This window comes from Polypterus senegalus, chromosome 6 (assembly GCF_016835505.1).
Source record: "Polypterus senegalus isolate Bchr_013 chromosome 6, ASM1683550v1, whole genome shotgun sequence".
NCBI lineage: Eukaryota > Metazoa > Chordata > Cladistia > Polypteriformes > Polypteridae > Polypterus > Polypterus senegalus.
In genome coordinates, this window is record NC_053159.1 from 191,468,453 (window position 1) to 191,489,371 (window position 20,919).

A 20,919-nucleotide genomic window follows, 5' to 3' on the forward strand; every position below is an offset into this window, starting at 1 on the left:
TCCCACAGTCCAAAGACATGCAGGTCAGGTGGATTGGCGATCCTAAATTGTCCCGTGTGTGTGTGCTTGGTGTGTGTGTGGCGCCCTGCCTGAGGTTTGTTTCCTGCCTTGCGCCCTGTGCTGGCTGGGATTGGCTCCGGCAGACCTCCGTGACCCTGTAGTTAGGATATAGTGGGTTGGATAATGAATGGATGCATTTGACTTGAATTGGCCTTTTAGTTTTTAGTATTTATTTAAAGTTTGTGGGTCAGCCTTTAGGCAGAGAGAGTGCTGACTGGCGCCGTTGTTGTCTGTCACTACACTTCAACTCCGGTTCCCCTTTTTCTCATTGCTGCTCTTCTCTCTCACAAATCTTCATTTTCTGCACATGCACGGACTTTCTGTTTGTCTCTAACCAGACTTTTAGCTTTTTAGCTTTAATGCTGATTTTCTAGACCAGCCCTTTTGTTAAAGTCAGTTATAATTGTTTGCCTGTTGACGTCTCTCACTAGACTTCAGATTCCTCTTGTTTCTCATGTCTACATTTGTTTCTCACGAGTCTTTTAGATTTCTGAATCTACCCGACTTTCTAGCTTTGTAGCGTTTCCATAAAGTTGCCGGGTCTGCTCTTAATTGCAGACATTTACAATTGCTGTCATGTCATGTTCACGTATTTCTCTTTTCTACAGTTGTTTCTCACTCATCACTTTGTTTTTTTTGTTAGCGCCGATATCCAGTGTTTGTAAGCAACTGGCCTTTTAATTTATCATATTTACTACGTGTAAAGTTTCTGGGAGTGCCTTTAATCACAGACATTTACGATTGCTGTCATGTTAGACGCGTATTTCTCTTTTCTGCACTTGTTTCTCACTCTTCACTTGGGTTTCTCTTTTAGCACTGATATCCAGTGTTTATCAGCATCTGGCCTTTTAACTTTTTGATATATTTGCTGTATGTAATCTTTCTTGGTGTGCCTTTAATTTCAGACATTTACGATTGTTTCTCTTTCTTTGAACTCTGAATCTTTCTTCCATTGTCGTCCCTTCCCAGTCTTTAACAGATGGGGCCCCACGTTTGTGTCCAACCAGACGCCTCATTTTTGACAATTCAAACCTTTCCCTCCATTTGTCTCTCCCCGTCTCTCACTCTGACCCACCTACGTCTCTTTTCTACGGTGGTCTCTCGCCCGTCTTTTAGCTATTCACACTGTGTTTGTTTCTGCCCAGCATCTTCACCTCGGACTATTAATACAGATACGATTTTTACCAAAAGTTTGAATCTTTTAATAAAATAGGCGCACATTTCTGATTCTACAGTGTTGCCCGCTCTCCAGTCTTTTTCTGAATGTCTCTGTACCCGCACCTACGGAGTCACCCAGGATTGCACACACAAACCCACACACTTGTCATCGAGCCACTCAGGCATGGCGTTTATGCCACAGGTCAAAGCAGGGCACCGCATGCAGCCTGACGTATTTGAGCCCATTGAAGGTGCACTCCAGGCACCCGTAGACGGTCTCCCGCCGAAGGCTCCCCATCCCGCACAGGGCACACGGTCCTTTGGGAATGTTGTGGTTGAGCAGGTTGATGCGGGTGTGAGCTCCGTCACGCAGGTAGCCGGTGGAAATGTCCGTCAGGCTCGTTGCCTTCTCGTAGTAGTCGGCCACCAGGTCATCCAGGTAGGTGTCGGAGTTTGCCACTTCTTCAAATGTCCTGTCATCTGCACAGAAAGACAGAAAGAGAAAGAGGCAGAGCATGTGGCTGGTGGCCTGAGAGCCTCCACGTGACCTTCACGAATCTGTTGACGCCACGTCCAAGGTGTCAAACCACTGCGTCCACAGTCAGAACAAATCAGACGCCTTTTAAAGGACATGAGTGACCCAAATCAACTGATTTTCTAAGAGATTGGGGGCGCATAATGAATCAGATTACACCACAGGATGGCGGTGCTGGATGGTGCAGGGATGGAGTCAATGAAATGGCTTTAAGTGGACTGGTGAACTGCTCTCTGCTCAGACCTTCCTACCTTTATTATGTCTAATCAGATTGGTTCTTCTCAACCACTGGTTCCAAACATGAACACCTCCAGTTACATCTACTCCAATATTTCTGGATGATACATTAAATCACAATGCTGGTAAGATATTCAAGGCCAAGTGGCCATGGTCCTTTGTCACCCTGTGGGCCAATAATAGGAGGTCCCTGGCACAGTTCAGTATGCCTACCTGCTGGTGCCTTCCCTTTGGGCCTGAGCTCATGTCATATGGCATCAGAGTCACCTACATAACATCTTCTACCGTGAGACCCATGAAATCATGTAGAAGGAGATCTGGAGCTCTCGGTCAGGCTCTTTAGATGTCTACCATGAGGCCTTCTACGTATTGTCACCATAAAGCCAGGGCTGGCACCTCCTGTCTAGAGTTGTACATGTCAAACATGACATCTAATATCTGCTGTTACCAGGGTTTCACCTGTAATACATTCTGATGTTTCCTGTCTAGTAATGTCTACCAGGAGACCTATGATATTTCACCTGGAATGAGACCTGTGACCTCCTGCTTAATGGTGTAGATGTCTGCAGTGAGGTCTGAAACTTGCTGTCAACTTGAAGCCATGCAGAATGAAGTCTGGTTCTTACTGTCTGCCTTTGCAAATGTCAGCCACAAGGCTTCCAATGTGATACCCTGAAGCCATGTGGAATGAGCTATGGAATCCATGAATTGTAGATGTCTATTTTGCATAACCAATTTTTGCTGTTACCAGGAGCCATCTATAATGATTTCTGGTGCCTCCATGTCTAACATCTGTAGATGTCTACCATGAGGTGTTTGATATTTTACCATGAAGTCTTCTAGAATGAGGTCTGTCACCTCCCGTTAGTGCTATAGATGTCTTGCTGTTTCCATGAAGTCATGAAGAATGGGGTTTGACAGTTCCAGCTATCATTGCAGATGTCTTCCATGAGGCCTGCAACATGTCACCCAAAAGCCATGCCTCATGAGCTCTGGTATCCATTGTCTAGCACTTTTGAAATCTACCATGTCAGAATGAAGTCTAGGACCTCTAACACTGTAGATGACTACTGTGAGACCAATGATATGTCACCCTGAAGCCTTGTAGAATGGGCTCTGGTATCCACTGTCTAGCAATGTTGATTTCTACCATGAGGCTTAGTATTTGCAGACAACTTGAAGTCATGTAGAATGAGGTCGGGCCCCTAGTATCTACCATTGAAAATGTCTACCATGAGACCCCTCAATGTGTCAGCATGAAGCCAAACAGAATAAGCTCTGGCGTCCAGTGTAGATGTCTACCATGGGACTTGTTGTCACTCTAATGCCTTGTAGAACGAGGTCTGGCACCTTCTGTCTAGAGTCGTAGATGTCTGCTACAAAACCTAATGCTGTTAACCAGAAACCATCTGTTACCTGTCTAGAAATGTGATATCTATTGTGAGGCCTGTGACATTTCATTTAGAATGAGGTCCGTCACCTGCTGTTAGTGTTATAGATGTCTATAATGAGGCCCGATACTTACTGTTACCATGAAGACATGTAGAAACACCCAATGGTTATCATTGCAAATGTCTACCTTGAGGCCTACAACATGACATCCAAAAGCCATGCCTCAGGAGCTCTGGTTCCAGTGTCCAGTATTTTAGATATCTACCATGAGGTCTTCTACTTGCTATCACCTTGAAGCCACATACAATGTACAGTGAGGTCTAGAACCTCTTGATTAGAGCTGTCTGCAATGAGGTCTAATACTTGCTGTTACCCAGAAGACATTAACAATGAGTTCTGGTATCTCCTGTCAACCATGAGACCATCTAGAATGAGGCCTATCACCTCTTATGCAGCATTGTAGCTGGATACCATGAGGCTTGATATACTGTATAGCATCACCCTGAAGCCATTTGTCTCACTCTGGACGTGGACATCTAGGGATGCCCCTTCTTAGTTTAGTAGGTCTGTACCATGAGGCCTGGTGGCATCTAGCAAGAGAGCTGGCACCCATATGTGAGAACCTGAGGTCTCGTCTATGAAGTCTAACCTCTTTTTGGCCCTGAGGGCTAATAATTTAGACATCTGGGGCACCTCACTCCCTCTACCACCATTTCTCCACAATAATCTGAATGAAAGTAAGATCACCACATGCATTAAATAAATGAGAGTAAAACCAACCTGCTCGGAAGGGGTTTCCATAAATGATCCCCGATAAAAATCTCCTCAGCCTGCCAACAGAAAATCTGCCGAGAAATCCTCCAAGCTGCTCCCGGATTTGCTCCTTTTCAAAGCCCCCACTCGACTCGGATGTGACACAAAGCTCTTCACACCAAAAGGAAAGAGACAAATGGACAAGTGAGAGCAGGGTCGGTTACAAATGGCTCTGGCCGTCCTACTGTATCCATCTCTTTAATGGTCTAAACAGGTGGTCAGTTTCTAACCCCTTGGTCCTGTCAGAAATATTCTGGACTCCTGTTAGTGGGCACACTTCTGAGTCAACTGTCAGTTGTCATCTCTTAGTTGTCATTTTGGATGTAAGAAGAGCTGCTATCCATCCAGGTTGTACTGGTTTTTCAAGAGTTTTTCACACTCACTACTTTGCTTCTGTTTTAAGCACAATTGGAATCTTAAATGACATACAGTCAATTCTCACTATCTGCAGAAGTTATGTTCATGAAAAACTCTGCAGATATGAAAACCACAGATACTGAAGCATTGATCCAATAGGAAAAATGGGGTTAGGTTCTAGCGGGATGCCAGCTTGGGGGGAGGTCTGGTGGTGAGTGACGGGTTCAAGCAGATGCACTGCCACTGAACTCTCACCCCTCAATTCTTGGTAGTGATCCTTCTGTAGGCTCAACCATAGAAACCTTGCTACGAATTTTGCTTCCTCTATAGTGTGACTTCTTGTCTTTTCGAGAGGTTTACTTGCAGTACCTCGGCGGTGACATTCATGTCTCTGGTGACTCTTTCTATGAAGTCAGTAGATGGATTGGGAGAGCATGGGGGAGTCATGATGGTGTGTGGGGCTCCTGATATCTTTGCAAAAGGACGAAGGTCCAGGTCTTTAGAGTCCTGGTGCTTCCTGTCTTGCTCTATGGTTTGCGAGACATGGACGCTACCCAGTGACCTGAGATGAAGACTGGACTCCTTTATGTGTGTCTCTCCAGAAAATCCTTGGGTACCATTGGTTTGACTTTGTGTTGCTCATGGAGTCCCAAACGAGGCACATGACCTGCATTGTGAGGAAGCGTCAGTTATGACACTAAAGCCATGTGGCGCGTTTCCCCAAGGGTGACCTGGCTCATAAGATCATCATTGTTGTGGACCTGAGTGGCTGGACCAGGCCAAGGGGTCGCCCACGTAACACCTGGCTGCGGCAGATAGAGGGTCATTTCTGGAGGGTGGGACTGAACTGCGTGTCTGCCTGGGGGTGCCAACCGGGATCTCGAGTTGTTTCATCGTGTAGTGGGTACGGTGATGTGCTGTACCAGTGCATGCTTCCCAACTTGCTTGCTTTATAGTGTGACAGATGGCCGGGGCCCATTCCCAGCCAGGACTCCCCTTCTGTATATGTTCCAGGGGAGCAAGCATGGGCTGCACAGTACTTCTCCAGGACCACTTGGTGGCAGCCCCCCTGGGTGACTGTGGTGCCTCAGATACCTGCAGGGCTCCATGGGATATGAAGTTCTCCACAGCCCTGTCGGAATCTGGACGGTGGGGGGGGGTGGGGGATGCCCCAGGAGGTACTGCAGTTCAGCCACACCCGGAGGTGCACTCAGAAGCAGGTGGTCAAGCACCTGAAGCACTCCTGGGTGAGCTATAAAAGGAGCCACCAGCCTCCACTCTGGGAGTCGGTGTTGGGAGGAGGGAGACAAGGCTGCCAAAGAGGAGTGGAGGACTTGAAGAGTGGGAGGGGACTGGGTGGTCTCTTGGTCTGGACCCCCTGCAGATTTTATTTTTTTCTCCAACCGTCTGGAGTTTTTTTTGTTTTTTCTGTCCACCCTGGCCATTGGACCTTACTCTTATTCTATGTTAATTAATGTTGACTTATTTTATTTTCTTACTGTGTCTTTTATTTCTCTATTCTTCATTATGTAAAACACTTTGAGCTACTTTTTGTATGAAAATGTGCTATAGAAATAAATGTTGTTGTTGTTGTTATTTGTGCTTTTGACTTATGGTGTTGTGGGACTGTGTTGTGGCTAAGGGACAAGGGGAAAACGTGGGCCCCCAGCTGAAGAAGGAAAATAAATTCTTTTGGTTTATTTTAACGTGCCTCCGTTGTCAGTCTGTGTCATGTTGGGCGCATATATAGCGCCTTATTACAATAGTCAAGTTCAAGTGTCTATTAGTTTCTCTGTTAGCAGCCGTGAGCTACTGGTCCAGAGCCAATCCCTGGACCTCACCATACAATCCAACTGGCAGTAGCAACAGGTGGTGTGTACAAGGGGTGGGGGGGGAGACTTCATTAGTGCAAGCTTTTGCCCGGCACTTACTGGGAATTTCTCGTTTGTGGGAAACAAATGCAAGCACTGGTCGCCATCACAAATGCGATTCAACAGCTTACCAACTCCTCTTGGCGCCAAGTAAACACACATTGATCTGTTCAGTATGGCGCGCGTGGAGCCCCCAGACATCCAAAGCCATCACAGACCTGTAATTGCTCACATATCGCCTTTGTGTGATTCGCCTCTCGACATTTTTTTTCTGCTGCTCATGACTGTGAAAAGGTGCAATGAGACCACAGGTGTCAATAAATGGGTGACACCTTAATAATAACGGAAAACCGAATCTGTGGGAATGAGGAATTACTGTATATTACATCACTAAAAGTGCCAACCTTCTGTCCTGCTTGTTTCAGTTTGTGACAGGCTGTGAAGTGTAAATTTGAGGGCTACAGTGGGGATTCTGTTCAGGTCCGTGCTGCCAGGGTTTATGTGTTGGTTTAACAGCAACTGTGCCTGTGGCCTTCCATTTTTTGATTCCATTCCTTACAGTTGAAGCTGACAGTTTAAACCTCTGAGATGGCTTTTTGTAGCCTTCCCCTAAATCAGGAGACTCAACAATCTTTGTTTTCAGATCTTTGAGAGTTGCTTTGAGGATCTCATGCTGTCTGTCACTCTTCAGAGGAGAGTCAAAGGGAAGGAAGCACAACTTGTAATTGACCACCTTAAATACCTTTGACCACTCATGACTGGACACTCCTGTCTATGAAGTTCAAGGCTTGACGAGCTCATCATACCAAGTAATCAGCATTGAGCAGTGACAGCCATTTAAATCAGCACAATGGGGACCCAGTTTTTCACATTTGATTTAATTTCACACAACTAAATACTGCGTCACTAAAAATCTGTTCAGAAAACACTGCAGTGCTCCTAGGAAATGAAAGACATACCACTGATATCTTTATTGTTGAAAGGAGAGTCAATTATTATGCAGGCTGAGAGGGGTTCCCAAACTTATTCATATAACTGTAAATCTTCAAACCCAAAACCCGTCGTCAAAAAACAATCCCAAAGGTCCTTACAAATCTCCGTTTTCTAAGTAAACACAAATGGCAAGGTCTGTTTTTGTTTTGTTTCAAAATCCTAAGCAGGAATGTTGTGCTGGAGTCTTCCATGACAACGGTTCACGGACTTTAACAATACTACACCCTGCAATCACATACTGTAGCAATGGGGTGGCATTGCCAACATGGCTGCTGCTCTGAAAAAGAACCAGAATATGGTGGCGCCTGCAAAAAATACCCAGAATGACAATAAGAATGGATCGCTATTTTACTGTGAACTGTTTTGAAGAAATAGTCACGGGTTACAGTGAGGCAGGTGGCCAAAAAGTCAAAGAGGAGACGATGAAAGGAAAGGACCAAAGGTTAAAACCCACCCCAGGACCGAGTGCTACCTACCAAAGCGTCCATCCAGTCGCACAAAAACCTCAAAGACACTGAAGGCGATGGTGGTGTGGGCGGGGATGATGATGGCTTTGTCACGACCTTTATGGCTTCGCCCGTCGTCAATCTGAAACTGAAGAGACACAAGAAGGTGAAATGCAACAGGATAGAGGAAGAGAAGAAAGCAAATATCTGTGATGGTGCAGGCCATGTAGACGTGCAGGAGCACTTGGCATTTTAAGGCCCACCACAAAGCCTAACCTGGAGTAGCACATTCAGCTTTGGAATCAGTTAATACACAAATGACATGGCGGGGCCAGAGAAAGTCCAGAGAAGAGCAACTAGGCTGACTTGGGATCATGGAGAGTGAGACACAAGGAATGGCTGAAGTGGCAGAACCTCTTTAAAGGTCAGGCCACCCCAGGGGACACTTGTCTATGACACTGGGGGCACACCGGCCTGTTTTTACCGGCACTGAAATCACTCGTCAGTTTCAGTGGATGGAAAGTTTGTTTGCCCGTTTCTACATTTCCTAGTGCCTGAACCATTGGCCTTCAAAGACCTGATGTGGAATCCAAGCCCACATGAGATTAGGACCACACACTGTGGTAGCTGTGGGGCATCTGTTGGTCAAGAAAGATTCACGGATCTTCACCGATGATGCTGTGATCTTTGCAGAGTCAATGGAGGCTCTGATCGGGGGTCTCGAGAGACTGAGTGAGGAGTCTGAGTGTCCGGGCTTGTGAGGGTCCTGATAAAAACAAAGAGCCATGCCTTTAATAACCTCTTGGGCACGGCCATCAGCAGTGTGTCTGTCTGCGGAGAGAGTGTTGACCTCGTCGAGAGGTTTACTTACCTCGACACTGACATTCATGTGACTCTGGTGACTCTTCCTATGAAGTCAGTAGATGGATTGGGAGAGCACGGGGGGTCATGAGGTCACTGGAAAGGGGTGTGTGGCACTCCTGATATCTCTGTAAAAGGGTAAAGGTCCAAGTCTTTAGAGTCCTGGTGCTTCCTGTTTGTGAAACATGGACGCTATCCAGTGACCCGAGATGAAGACTGGACTCCTTCATGTGTGTCTCTTCGGAGAATCCTTGGGTCCCACTGGTTTGACTTTGTGTTGCTCACAAAGTCCCAAATGAGGCTGTCACACACGTGTGCATGGGAGGCAGCTAAAGGGCTTGAGTGAAGGCAGTTCAGAGGCATGCCGGGGTGTGGCAGAGTGCACTGACTCTTTTTCTCCCTTGCCTGTAGACCATCCCCGGGGGATTTCACCCGGCTCTCCTGACATCACTTCCGGGACTGAGCCAATGGAAGTCGGCCACACCAGCTCCAGTCCCTCTGATGTCACGTCCGGCTATGAACCAATGGTGGAAGACCACGTGCCGGATCCATATGACCTCACTTCCTGTCTCCCCCTTTTAAACCTGCCCCTTTTCCTTTGTTTCCTCAGTCTTGTTCTGGACTCGGTTGAATGCACTTCAGTGCTGATTATTTGTTAAAACGACTTTTGCAGCCAGGATACCACATTATACGGGTGGCTGCCCTAAACCTTTACCTGTCCATGTCTCGTTCTTGTGACAAGGCACATGACCTGCATTGTGAGGGAGCATCAGTTATGGCTCTACGGCCATGTGGCGCCATTACCCGAGGGTGATCCGGCTAGCAGGGTCCTCATTGTTGGGTACCGGAGTGGCTGGACCAGGCCAAGGGGACACCCACGTAACACCTGGCTGTGGCAGATAGAGGGTCATTTCCAGAGGGTAGGAGTGGACCGCGTGTCTGCCTGGGGGGATCCTGGGCTGTTTCAACATGTAGTGGGGGCAGCAACGCACTCTACCAGCGCAAACTACCCAATCTGACCTGACCTGACTTCAGAGTCTCCTATGGCGCCCAAACACTCAATCTCAGGTCCCTGGCCTGCATCAAGAAGCTGGGTGCTTTCAGTTGAATTCAATTCAGTTTATTTTTGTACTGTTTACTGTATTGAGTGCAGGCGCAGATCACTGTGACAAGCTGTCAGACAAACTGCAATTATAAAAAGTACAAATCACTAAATACAGAATTAGCACACATAATGATGCAGACTCATTAAAACACAGCGAAAACAAACACACATGGACACCACGAACGAACGGTTGAATTCCGAGCAGTTGACACGAGCAGGTTTGGAGAGGAAGGACGCCTTTTTGTGTGCCAGTTGCACCCGACACTCTTCAGACATTCTGCACACTAAAGTCTTCAGAGGCTTTACCAAAAACATTGGGAGTCAATATGGAAAATGAGGAGGACGCCACCTGAAAACCTTCACGAGCCGGAAAAGGAGCCTGAGGGGTGAACTCAAACCTACCCTCATGGTTTTCCCTCGCATGCCAGCATGGACAGTCAGGGAGCACTGGCGGGTTGTGCGGATGCTCTCCATGACGACACACAGCACAGCACGGCCGCTGCTCTTTAGCTGTCGGATCAGGCAGTGCTCGAGGTCCGCTTTCCTGAACACAAATAGAAAAATAAAAAAATAAAACAGAAAAGGTAAAGCAGCAGCAGCACAGCAGGGTCAGCAGACATGATAAGAACCATTAGAAATGTGTAAAAAAAAAAAGATAAATAACAATAATAATACATTTTTATTTATATAGCGCCTTTCCCAATAATAATAATAATACTCAATATTTGTGACAGTAAGGCCTGAGCAGTCGGCCTGATTATTTTGTTGAGTGCTGACCTGCTAATGGTAGCGTGAGGTTTGTAGATGGGCACAGAATTGGCTCAGACACAGGAAGCAGAGGGTGACGGTGCGAGGAACCTCCTCAGAACTGGGTGATGTTAAAAGAAGTGATCAGCAGGGGGCAGTGAGGGGGCTGCTGCTATTTTTAATAAATAGAAATGACTTGGATAGGAATAGAATATATTGTAAGTAGCAAGTTGGTTCAGTTTGCAGATTAGATAGATAGATAGATAGATAGATAGATAGATAGATAGATAGATAGATAGATAGATAGATAGATAGATAGATAGATAGATAGATAGATAGATACTTTATTAATCCCAAGGGGAAATTCACATACTCCAGCAGCAGCATGCTGATAAAAAACAATATTTCATTAAAGAGTAATACAAATGCAGGTAAAAACAGACAATAACTTTGTATAATGTTAACGTTTACCCCCCCGGTGGAAATGAAGAGTCACATAGTGTGGGGTCTCCTCAGTCTGTCAGTGGAGCAGGATGGTGACAGCAGTCTGTCTCTGAAGCTGCTCCTCTGTCTGGAGATGATCCTGTTCAGTGGATTCTCCATGATTGACAGGAGTCTGCTCAGTGCCCGTCGCTCTGCCACGGATGTCAAACTGTCCAGCTCCGTGCCTACAATAGAGCCTGCCTTCCTAACAAGTTTGCCCAGGTGTGAGGCATCCCTATTCTTTATGCTGCCTCTCCAGCACACCACCACGTAGAAGAAGGCACTCACCACAACCGTCTGGTAGAACATCTGCAGCAGCTTATTGCAGATGTTGAAGGACGCCAGCCTTCTGAGGAAGTATAGTTGTTTCTATCCTCTCTTACACAGAGCATCAGTATTGACGGTCCAGTCCAATTTATCATCCAGCTGCACTCCCAGGTATTTATAGGTCTGCACCCTCTGCACAGTCACCTCTGATGATCACGGGGTCCATGAGGGGCCAGGGCCTCCTAAGATCCACTACCAGTTCCTTGGTCTTGCTGGTGTTCAGGTGTAAGTGGTTTGAGTCGCACCATTTAACAAAGTCCTTGATTAGCTTCCTGTACTCCTCCTCCTGCCCACTCCTGATGCAGCCCACCATAGCAGTGTCGTCAGTGAACTTTTGCACGTGGCAGGACTCCTAGTTGTATTGGAAGTCTGATTTATGTTGGCTGAACAGGACCAGAGAAAGTCCAGTCCGCTGTGCTGCTGACAACAATGTCAGACCTGCAGTTCCCGAGACGCACATACTGAGGTCTGTCTGTAAGATAGTCCACGATCCATGGCACCAGGTGTAATTATGCCAAATAGGTGGATTGGCAGATAATTTGGAATTCGTTATATCATCACAGAAGGACTTGGTTAGCAGACAGGCTTGGGCAGATTTGTGGCCGATGAAATTTAATGTCAATAAATGTAAAGACTTTCATGCAGGAAGTAAAAATGTGAGCTTTGAATACACAATGGGCGGTCGGAAAATCGAGAGTCCACCTTATGAGAAGGATTTAGGAGTCGCAGTGGACTCTAAGATATCGGCTTCCGACAGTGTTCAGCAGCCATTAAGAAGGCTCACAAAGTGTCAGGTTATATAGCGCCTTGATGTGTGGAGTACAAGTCACAGGAGGGTCTGCTCAAGTCTTTATAACACACTGGTGAGGCCTCATCTGGAGTCCTGGGTGCAGTTTGGGTCTCCAGGCTACAAAAAGGACACAACAGCACAAGAGAAGGTCCAGAGAAGAGCGACTAGGCTGATTCAGGTCTACAGGGGATGAGTTATGAGGAAAGATTAAAAGAGCTGAGCCTTTACAGTTTAAGCAAAAGAAGATTAAGAGGAGACCTGACTGAAGTGTTTAAAATGATGAAGGGAATTAGTCCAGTGGATCAAGACGGTGATTTCAAAATGAGTTCATCAAAAACACGGGGACACAGCTGGAAACTTGTGATTGAGAAATTACATACAAACATTAGGAAGTTTACACAGAGAACCACAGACAATTGGAATAAGTGACCAAGTAGTGTGGTAAACAGGAGGACTTTAGGGACCTTCAAAAACTCGACTTGATGTTTTTTTGGAATAATTAAGTGGATGAGACTGGCGAGCTTTGTGGGGCTGAATGACCTGTTCTCGTCCAGATTGTACCAATGTTCTATGGCTGGCCAGGCGGACTATCACTGTGGGTAGGCAGGGGATCAAAAGCAGAAGAGCAAAACACTGTGTGTTAAAACCCAACATGATAATCAAGCATCTTTTCAAAAATTCTTGGAAATAATCAAAAGCCCTAAACTGTAGAAGAGCAGTAACACATACAGTATGAAAAGAATTCTTTTTGAATCTGCAAGCTCGGATGGTGATGGTGGTAGCAGGTTTCCATCTTATCTACCAATGCATCACCACCATCACATACTTCAACTTCTGATCGTCCCAATGATGCGGCTCAGACCTTCTTGGTTGGTAACTTTCGCTGCCCATGGTATGTGAAGCTGCTTTCTCCAGCACCATAATTCAAATGCCTTGATCTTTCTTCTATCCACCATTTTATCTTGCCTGAAGAAGGGGCCTGAGTTGCCTCGAAAGCTTGCATGTTGTAATCTTTTTAGTTAGCCAATTAAAGGTGTCATTTTGCTTGGCTCTTCTCTACATTCATAATGGCTAACACGCTACAACACCCGAGTACTCCACCATTTTCCAAAGTCCAACTTTCACAGCCCTGTGTAAGAATGTGGAAGGCGATACCGTGGACAAGTTTGCATTTAGCTGTAAGGCCGACATCTTTGCCTTTCCAAATCTTGTCGGTGCTCTTCATGGCACTTCAACCCGAGACCTTGGGGTCTGGTTTGCCACATCGGTCAATTTTGGATCCCAGGAAAATAAATTTGTTGAATGCATTCAGTTCTTCATCGTCAAACTTTATTTTTACTACCCCATCTGCCATTGTCATGATTTTGCTCTTTTTGATGTTTCCCAATGCAGGCCCGATGTCCCCATTTCTAATTTGCTTGATCAGCACTTCAGGGTCTTTCTCATTTTCTGTGAGCCAAGTGGCGTCATCTGAGTACCCCTGTTTCTTGATGTTATGGCTGCTGGTTTTTATGTCAGTTCTTTTGTTGAATTGCAGTCCAGTTTTCTCATAGTTGTTTTAGCATACATGTTGCTAGTAGTAGGGTGGAGAGAGAATGCAGCCCTGCCGGACCCCTGTCCTGACACTGAACCATTTGGTGTCCCTGTGCTGTGCTCTTGCTGTTCTCTCTTGGTTATCATAAAACAACCTGATCAGTTTAATCAAATGTGCAGGGACACAGTGGCAGATTTAGGTATGGGCGACTTGGGCAGCTACCCAGGGCGGCATGGGATGCCTGTACCAAAAAAACTCCAAAATGGTGATTACAGCCTGAGCCGGTAAATCCATTAGGGGTGCCATTAATAAAAGTTAAGGGGTATGCACTCCATATAGACTGTGTAATGTACACGGAGGGGTGCCAGTTAAGTACGTGAAGGGACAGACTCGCTGGTCCCCCCAGATGTCAGAGTCTTGTAATATTGTTTGCACTCTGTCACCTGAGGGACACCGTTTATGAAAGCTAAGGGGCAGGCGGTCTGTAAATTCTGCGGTGTGAACACATAATGGCGCCTTTTACATAACTGATGGTCATTAGAGTCCAATACTAAGTATTCGCTATGGACACAGAGTAGCATCGTCCACCCCCAAACCCTCCACTCGTCTAAGGCTTCAAAAGGGGTTCAGCTGGCACTGCTGGGATGCTTCGGTCTTCCTTTAATGATAAATTACAGTAACATAGAAACTGAGGCAGATATCAATATTCAGGTTATTAGCAGGCAAAATGGCAGAGACACAGACGACCAGAATGTCATTGAATTTTTCACAATGTTGGGACCTCACAACAGTTAAGATTAATGGTGTTGCACTACAGGGGGTCTGGTATCTCACTACAGGGGGTCTGGTGCCTCACTGCAGGTTCAGGATAGTTAACTGGAGACGCTGGACCGGCCTGACTGAATATGGGTGTCGGCGTCAGTGTGCCCTGTAACAGAATGGCATCCCGTTGGTTTCTGTTTTATGTGTGGTGCTGCCCAGCCTGGAGAGGGTCAGGAATATGTGGAAAAGGTGCTGAAGCCTTGAAAAATGACCGTAAAGAGGCCGGACTCCTTCATAGCCTTCCCAGAAAAGGTTTCACCAAAGGCAGTCTGACCTGCCAACTCCACAGGCAGACCCCAGAGATGGAGAAGAGGCGTTCAAAGTTCAAAATATACAGAATTGTCCTAAAATGAATCAAAAATGCCCAACATGAGAGGGGATAACCGTAAATCCATGACTTGTAAGGAGCAAGTATCTTTGTTAAAGGAGAATACAGTGGTGTGAAAAACTATTTGCCCCCATCCTGATTTCTTATTCTTTTGCATGTTTGTCACACAAAATGTTTCTGATCATCAAACACATTTAACCATTAGTCAAATATAACACAAGTAAACACAAAATGCAGTTTTTAAATGATGGTTTTTATTATTTAGGGAGAAAAAAAAATCCAAACCTACATGGCCCTGTGTGAAAAAGTAATTGCCCCCTGAACCTAATAACTGGTTGGGCCACCCTTAGCAGCAATAACTGCAATCAAGCGTTTGTGATAACTTGCAATGAGTCTTTTACAGCGCTCTGGAGGAATTTTGGCCCACTCATCTTTGCAGAATTGTTGTAATTCAGCTTTATTTGAGGCTTTTCTAGCATGAAGCGTCATGCCATAGCATCTCAATTGGATTCAGGTCAGGACTTTGACTAGGCCACTCCAAAGTCTTCATTTTGTTTTTCTTCAGCCATTCAGAGGTGGATTTGCTGGTGTGTTTTGGGTCATTGTCCTGTTGCAGCACCCAAGATCGCTTCAGCTTGAGTTGACGAACAGATGGCCGGACATTCTCCTTCAGGATGTTTTGGTAGACAGTAGAATTCATGGTTCCATCTATCACAGCAAGCCTTCCAGGTCCTGAAGCAGCAAAACAACCCCAGACCATCACACTACCACCACCATATTTTACTGTTGGTATGATGTTCTTTTCTGAAATGCTGTGTTCCTTTTACGCCAGATGTAACGGACATTTGCCTTCCAAAAGTTCAACTTTTGTCTCATCAGTCCACAAGGTATTTTCCCAAAAGTCTTGGCAATCATTGAGATGTTTCTTAGCAAAATTGAGACGAGCCCTAATGTTCTTTTGCTTAACAGTGGTTTGCGTCTTGGAAATCTGCCATGCAGGCCGTTTTTGCCCAGTCTCTGTCTTATGGTGGAGTCGTGAACACTGACCTTAATTGAGGCAAGTGAGGCCTGCAGTTCTTTAGACGTTGTCCTGGGGTCTTTTGTGACCTCTCGGATGAGTCGTCTCTGCGCTCTTGGGGTAATTTTGGTTGGCCGGCCACTCCTGGGAAGGTTCACCACTGTTCCATGTTTTTGCCATTTGTGGATAATGGCTCTCACTGTGGTTCACTGGAGTCCCAAAGCTTTAGAAATGGCTTTATAACCTTTACCAGACTGATAGATCTCAATTACTTCTGTTCTCATTTGTTCCTGAATTTCTTTGGATCTTGGCATGATGTCTAGCTTTTGAGGTGCTTTTGGTCTACTTCTCTGTGTCAGGCAGCTCCTATTGAAGTGATTTCTTGATTGAAACAGATGTGGCAGTAATCAGGAAATTGAACTCAGGTGTGATACACCACAGTTAGGTGATTTTTAACAAGGGGGCAATTACTTTTTCACACAGGGCCATGTAGGTTTGGATTTTTTTTTCTCCCTAAATAATAAAAACCATCATTTAAAAACTGCATTTTGTGTTTACTTGTGTTATATTTGACTAATGGTTAAATGTGTTTGATGATCAGAAACATTTTGTGTGACAAACATGCAAAAGAATAAGAAATCAGGAAGGGGGCAAATAATTTTTCACACCACTGTATATGATTACAAAATAATCTAAAATAAGAATAATAAAACATTCAAAAAAGCAGAAAGGATTTGCCTAAAGGGCACAGCAACTAAATCCCAACACAAACAGCACCTGCACATCCACTTGAAGCTAAACTTGTTTCTGGCCCATTTAAATGGGAGACCATCTAGAAAAGGCTTTTGCTGCTGCTGGAAGTGGTGTTGGTGAGGCCAGCAGTGGGCGCGGACCCTGTGGTCTGAATGTGGACCTTAATGTCCCATTTGCAATGACAGGGACGTTGTGCTGGACTCTCTGTGACTCTCTGTAATCATTAAAGATCCCCGGGCATCCTCTGAAATGGGTTACTGTGTTTCCCAATCTCCTGGCTAAATTGCCCATCCTTACCTTGCCCATTCTGCCCCCATAATCATCCCCGTCTCCCTCACCACTAAATTTTTAACATGTGGGGAGCTTACTGGTGCAAGAATGGCTGCCATCCGATCACCCAGATGGATGAAGTGGCTCCCCACCGTCTATGTGAAGTGCTTTGAGTAGCAAGAAAAGCACTATGGAAATGTAATAAAATTATTAAAAATTGTTTTTACAGAAATGAAAAACCAAAGACAGAAGCAAAATTCACAAATGCATCATAGCAACACAAAGGCAATCCTCAGCATTAAAAACTCTTACAACTCCTTCAAAGGGCATACAATGAACAACTGAGGAAGTTGCTTTGCCAGCCAGCCTTAAAAAGCTGGGGGCGGTGCCTTAGCTGTGAGGTCATGATGGCCACGCCTCTTGGGGAATCCACCCACAAAGTACAAGGAGCAGAGCAGAACGCAATGACACACCGAGAAACTAAATGATAAATGAAAAGAACAAAACTCACAGAAATGATGGAAACCAATAAAGAATACTGAAAAATGAACAAAGAAAGTTAAACATGAGCCAGAGAAGGAACGCTGGATGAAACCTGACATGTAAATGAGCAGATTTGGAAAATGGATGGATGAATGGATGGGTGGATAGATCATGGAGGACCCGGTCTGTGATGTCATGAGCCTAGAGACTTGGCATCTCAGTACAACTTTAGGATTTCTTAAACTTTTTTCACAGTGGGACCCAAGAAGAGGACAGTTACCATAATGGTAGCAAAACTGCACATAGACAAGAGCAGGATTACTGCAAGATTTAAGATGAGAGACATCAACCCTCCTTTATAAACGGGAGTGGCGTGATGAGGTGATGATTTTTGAAAGGGCAGTATGAGTGAACACCTAACTTGGTCACTTGACTCCCAGCACAGCATAAGGAGTAAAGCAGTCAAAAAGTGATTAATTGATGTAGTTTGGATGAACCTGACATTTTTCTGACATACATCAAGTGACCCACTTGGACACACCACCAGTGATGGCACCTGGGGGACTACCGTATTTATGCGTGTACCACGGACACATTTTTTCCCGAAAATTAACATTAGAAAATCAGGTGCGCGTCATACACGAGGAAATGTAATTCTGTAATGTTTACTTCTTCTGCTTGGGCTCTCTTGCTCGTGCTCTCTCTCTAAACGCTTCCTATACAATCACAATGCGTGTCATACATGGGGCAAAACGATTTTCGTGATTTTCTTTGTAAAAATTAGGGTGTGCGTCTTACACGAGGGCGCATGGTACACGAGTAAATACGGTATTATTACAGCACAACAATGTGGTGACCCATCACAGACGTGCCCGCGACCCAACCCACAACTTTACAAAGCACAAGAATTTGCCAGCTTAATGGCACTCCTCAGCCACACACCAGTGACCTTCAGGCTAGAGAGCATTAGGAGAATGGCGGGTGGGACGGCTGTGAGTGGCCTGCCCCGGTGTGTGCCAGCAGACGGTTACACTTTGTGTAAAAACAGAGAAGCTCTTGGATGGTAGGGGGTCTTGTGAGCCTTTCTCTTAATATTAACCCCTTACCGTGTGCTCAGCTCCCTCAGCAGGGTGGGCACCTCCACCTCATGCTTCGTCACAATTCCAAAGGAGGCTTTGACAGCCACAGAGTCGGAGCCGGTGATGTTGAAGCCAACGTCGTTGATGAGGTCGTTTCCCAGCCTGCCATTCAAGGCGACATCCGACTTGTCCTCATAGTTGAGCAGCTGGTAAGAAGAAACACCTGTCGAGAAGAAAGGAAACTCTGAGTGAGATCTATGAACATGGATGGTCCACAACCTTGAGACCATCTTGTCATCTGAATGTTTTCATATGGTAAAGGGTGGCAGGAACTGGGTAGAAAGAGCCCTCCGATGTTGACAAGAAGAACAGCTGGCATGTCTAAAACTGTTTTCATGAACTAAAATAAAGGAAAGACATCACGAAGAGGAAAACAAATTAGAGCACTTCAAAATATTCCATAAATTGTAGTTTGTTCCTACAACCATGGATTACCGTCAATGCCAGGCAGAGTGGTATGTTTGTTAAGAACTGGATTTATGGAGGAAAACTCACTTTTTCTAACGTACTTGAAACAAAATGAAGCAGCCGCGTTCGCAAAAATCGTCAAGGAAAAAAGGCGGATCGGTGACGTCACTGGTCTAGTAACGCTCTTGATAGAAGAACTCAAAGTCCCAAGAATCAACGCGACGGCGTGTTCTATGCTGGGTATGGACGGTTGCATAACTGCCGCAATGATTCTTGGGATTTAGAGTTTAAAGGGCAAGTGACTTAACCGGTAAGCGTTTCTTTCCCTGTGTATATGTAAATGGTTGTATCGTTCCACGGTTCTTTAAAAAATGCACATCACATAGAATTGAACTATTAAGGTATAGAAAAACTTGACTGTTCTCGTTTAAAACGTTAAAGGCGCGGGTCCGACTGCCTTTGTGATACTCCGTCAGCTCACCAGCCAGCCCGTTAGCAGATGAAAACTTCCCTGACTTCGTAAGGTGCAAGTGAAACCTAATCTAATAATGATAATAATGGTGCCGCCTGGAGGTTCCAAGTTGAAATGAACACAAAAGATGCCACCTGCCCTCCTCTGCCTGGTGCTGGGCACGGGCGCTACCAGTCAGTTGACACTGTGGATTGGCAGTGCCCTCCAGCCCGAGTAAATACGCGAGTTCCCATCTCAACATCACTCTCGTCGTTCGCTCCGTTGAAAGGCGCTATATAAAACGAAGACCTATACCTGCTGATATGTCTTTCTCCCCCACCAGTATGTCCTTCAGGCTGAACGGCGTCGAGGAGTATTTCATCTTCTTCCATAGCCTGCACCGCTTCCTCTTGATCACCAGGCTCAGCGGCTGGTAGCGGTCGGCCTCGCTCAGACTCGGCACGGGGATCAGCCGCCCCGTATCCCCCACCTGCTTCACAAAGTTCTTAGTCGCTGCCGCAAACATGCCGACTGCACCCCGGCAGAAAGGCTCATTGGCTCGAGGCAGGGAGAGCGAGAGGTCTGAAAGTTGCGTGCCCGCCGAGTGGCCCCTGCGTCGACGGCTTCACTTGGCTGACCACACGAGTCGCCGCGGCTGCGATTACACGGCCATAAATTATAAAGGAGCCGCGCAAAATGAGCTGTTAATGAATCGAGAGGGTCGTACATAATTGACGAGGCCGCCGTGGAAGAGTGGAAAAATACACGAGCGTGCGCGCCCACGGACTCGAACACACACTAGGAGAAGACCGGGTGCACACCGACATGTACGCCACACAGACACGCTGTTATGTCAAGAGTGGAGCTCACTGATCCCACACAGGTGTGGCACACGCGCGCGCACACACTTGACCCCTCAGTGACGCGCACACAGACACGCGGACACGCGCCTGTGCTGTTTACTGTTGTGGCCCAAAATCTGGAGAAAGACCCAAGTGTTGCTTTTCACAAAGTCTGCTGCTTCAGTGTTTTTAGATCATTTTGTTCAATGTTTCCATGGTACACTGAAGTAGACTTACAAGCATTTCAGAAGTTTCAAAGGCTTTTATTGACAATGACTGGACAGATGATCTTCTGTGGCAACCCCTAACTGGAGCAGCCGAAAGAAGAAGAAGAAGACTGTAGTACTACATATGAATGTAGTGAAAAGTCAAGCAAAAGGAGTGTCGCAGGGGACTGGACTTTCTCCAGTCCTGTTCAGCCAACATACTTCAGACTTCCAACACAACACGGAGTCCTGCCACGTGCAAAAGTTCACTGACGACACTGCTATGGTGGGCTGCATCAGGAGTGGGCAGGAGGAGGAGTACAGGAACCTAATCAAGGACTTTGTTAAATGGTGCGACTCAAACCACCTACACCTGAACACCAGCAAAACCAAGGAACAGGTAGTGGATCTTAGGAGGACCAGGCCCCTCATGGACCCCGTGATCATCAGAGGTGACTGTGCAGAGGGTGCAGACCTATAAATACCTGGG

The 20,919-nt window shown here is 46.0% G+C and overlaps 1 protein-coding gene across 2 annotated transcripts; it reads right to left on the reverse strand.

Moving 5' to 3' along the window:
• Positions 1-1,280: 1,280 nt before the first annotated feature.
• On the reverse strand, positions 1,281-20,288 carry pjvk (pejvakin). 2 transcript variants are annotated; one of them, XM_039755024.1, is made up of 7 exons: positions 19,697-20,288; positions 18,490-18,685; positions 10,231-10,372; positions 7,893-8,010; positions 4,264-4,306; positions 2,617-2,623; positions 1,281-1,747 (listed from the first exon to the last, which is right to left on the reverse strand). In XM_039755024.1, the coding sequence occupies exons 1-7, from the start codon at positions 19,905-19,907 to the stop codon at positions 1,397-1,399; spliced, it is 1,068 nt and encodes a 355-aa protein (XP_039610958.1). In that variant the 5' UTR covers positions 19,908-20,288; the 3' UTR covers positions 1,281-1,396. The 2 variants fall into 2 exon arrangements, with proteins under 2 accessions (XP_039610958.1, XP_039610956.1); XM_039755022.1 differs by lacking the exon at positions 2,617-2,623 and having other exon boundaries at positions 1,281-1,698; positions 4,163-4,306.
• Between the last annotated feature and the right edge of the window lie 631 nt (positions 20,289-20,919).

Coding starts and splice junctions, on each gene's coding strand:
- pjvk (XM_039755022.1), bottom strand. CDS start 19,907: ATGTTTGCGGCAGCGACTAAGAACTTTGTGAAGCAGGTGGGGGATACG. Junction 18,686..19,696: donor GGAGAAAGACATATCAGCAG/GTATAGGTCTTC, acceptor TCTTCTCGACAG/GTGTTTCTTCTTACCAGCTG. Junction 1,699..4,162: donor TGGAAACCCCTTCCGAGCAG/GTTGGTTTTACT, acceptor CTTTCTGTGCAG/ATGACAGGACATTTGAAGAA.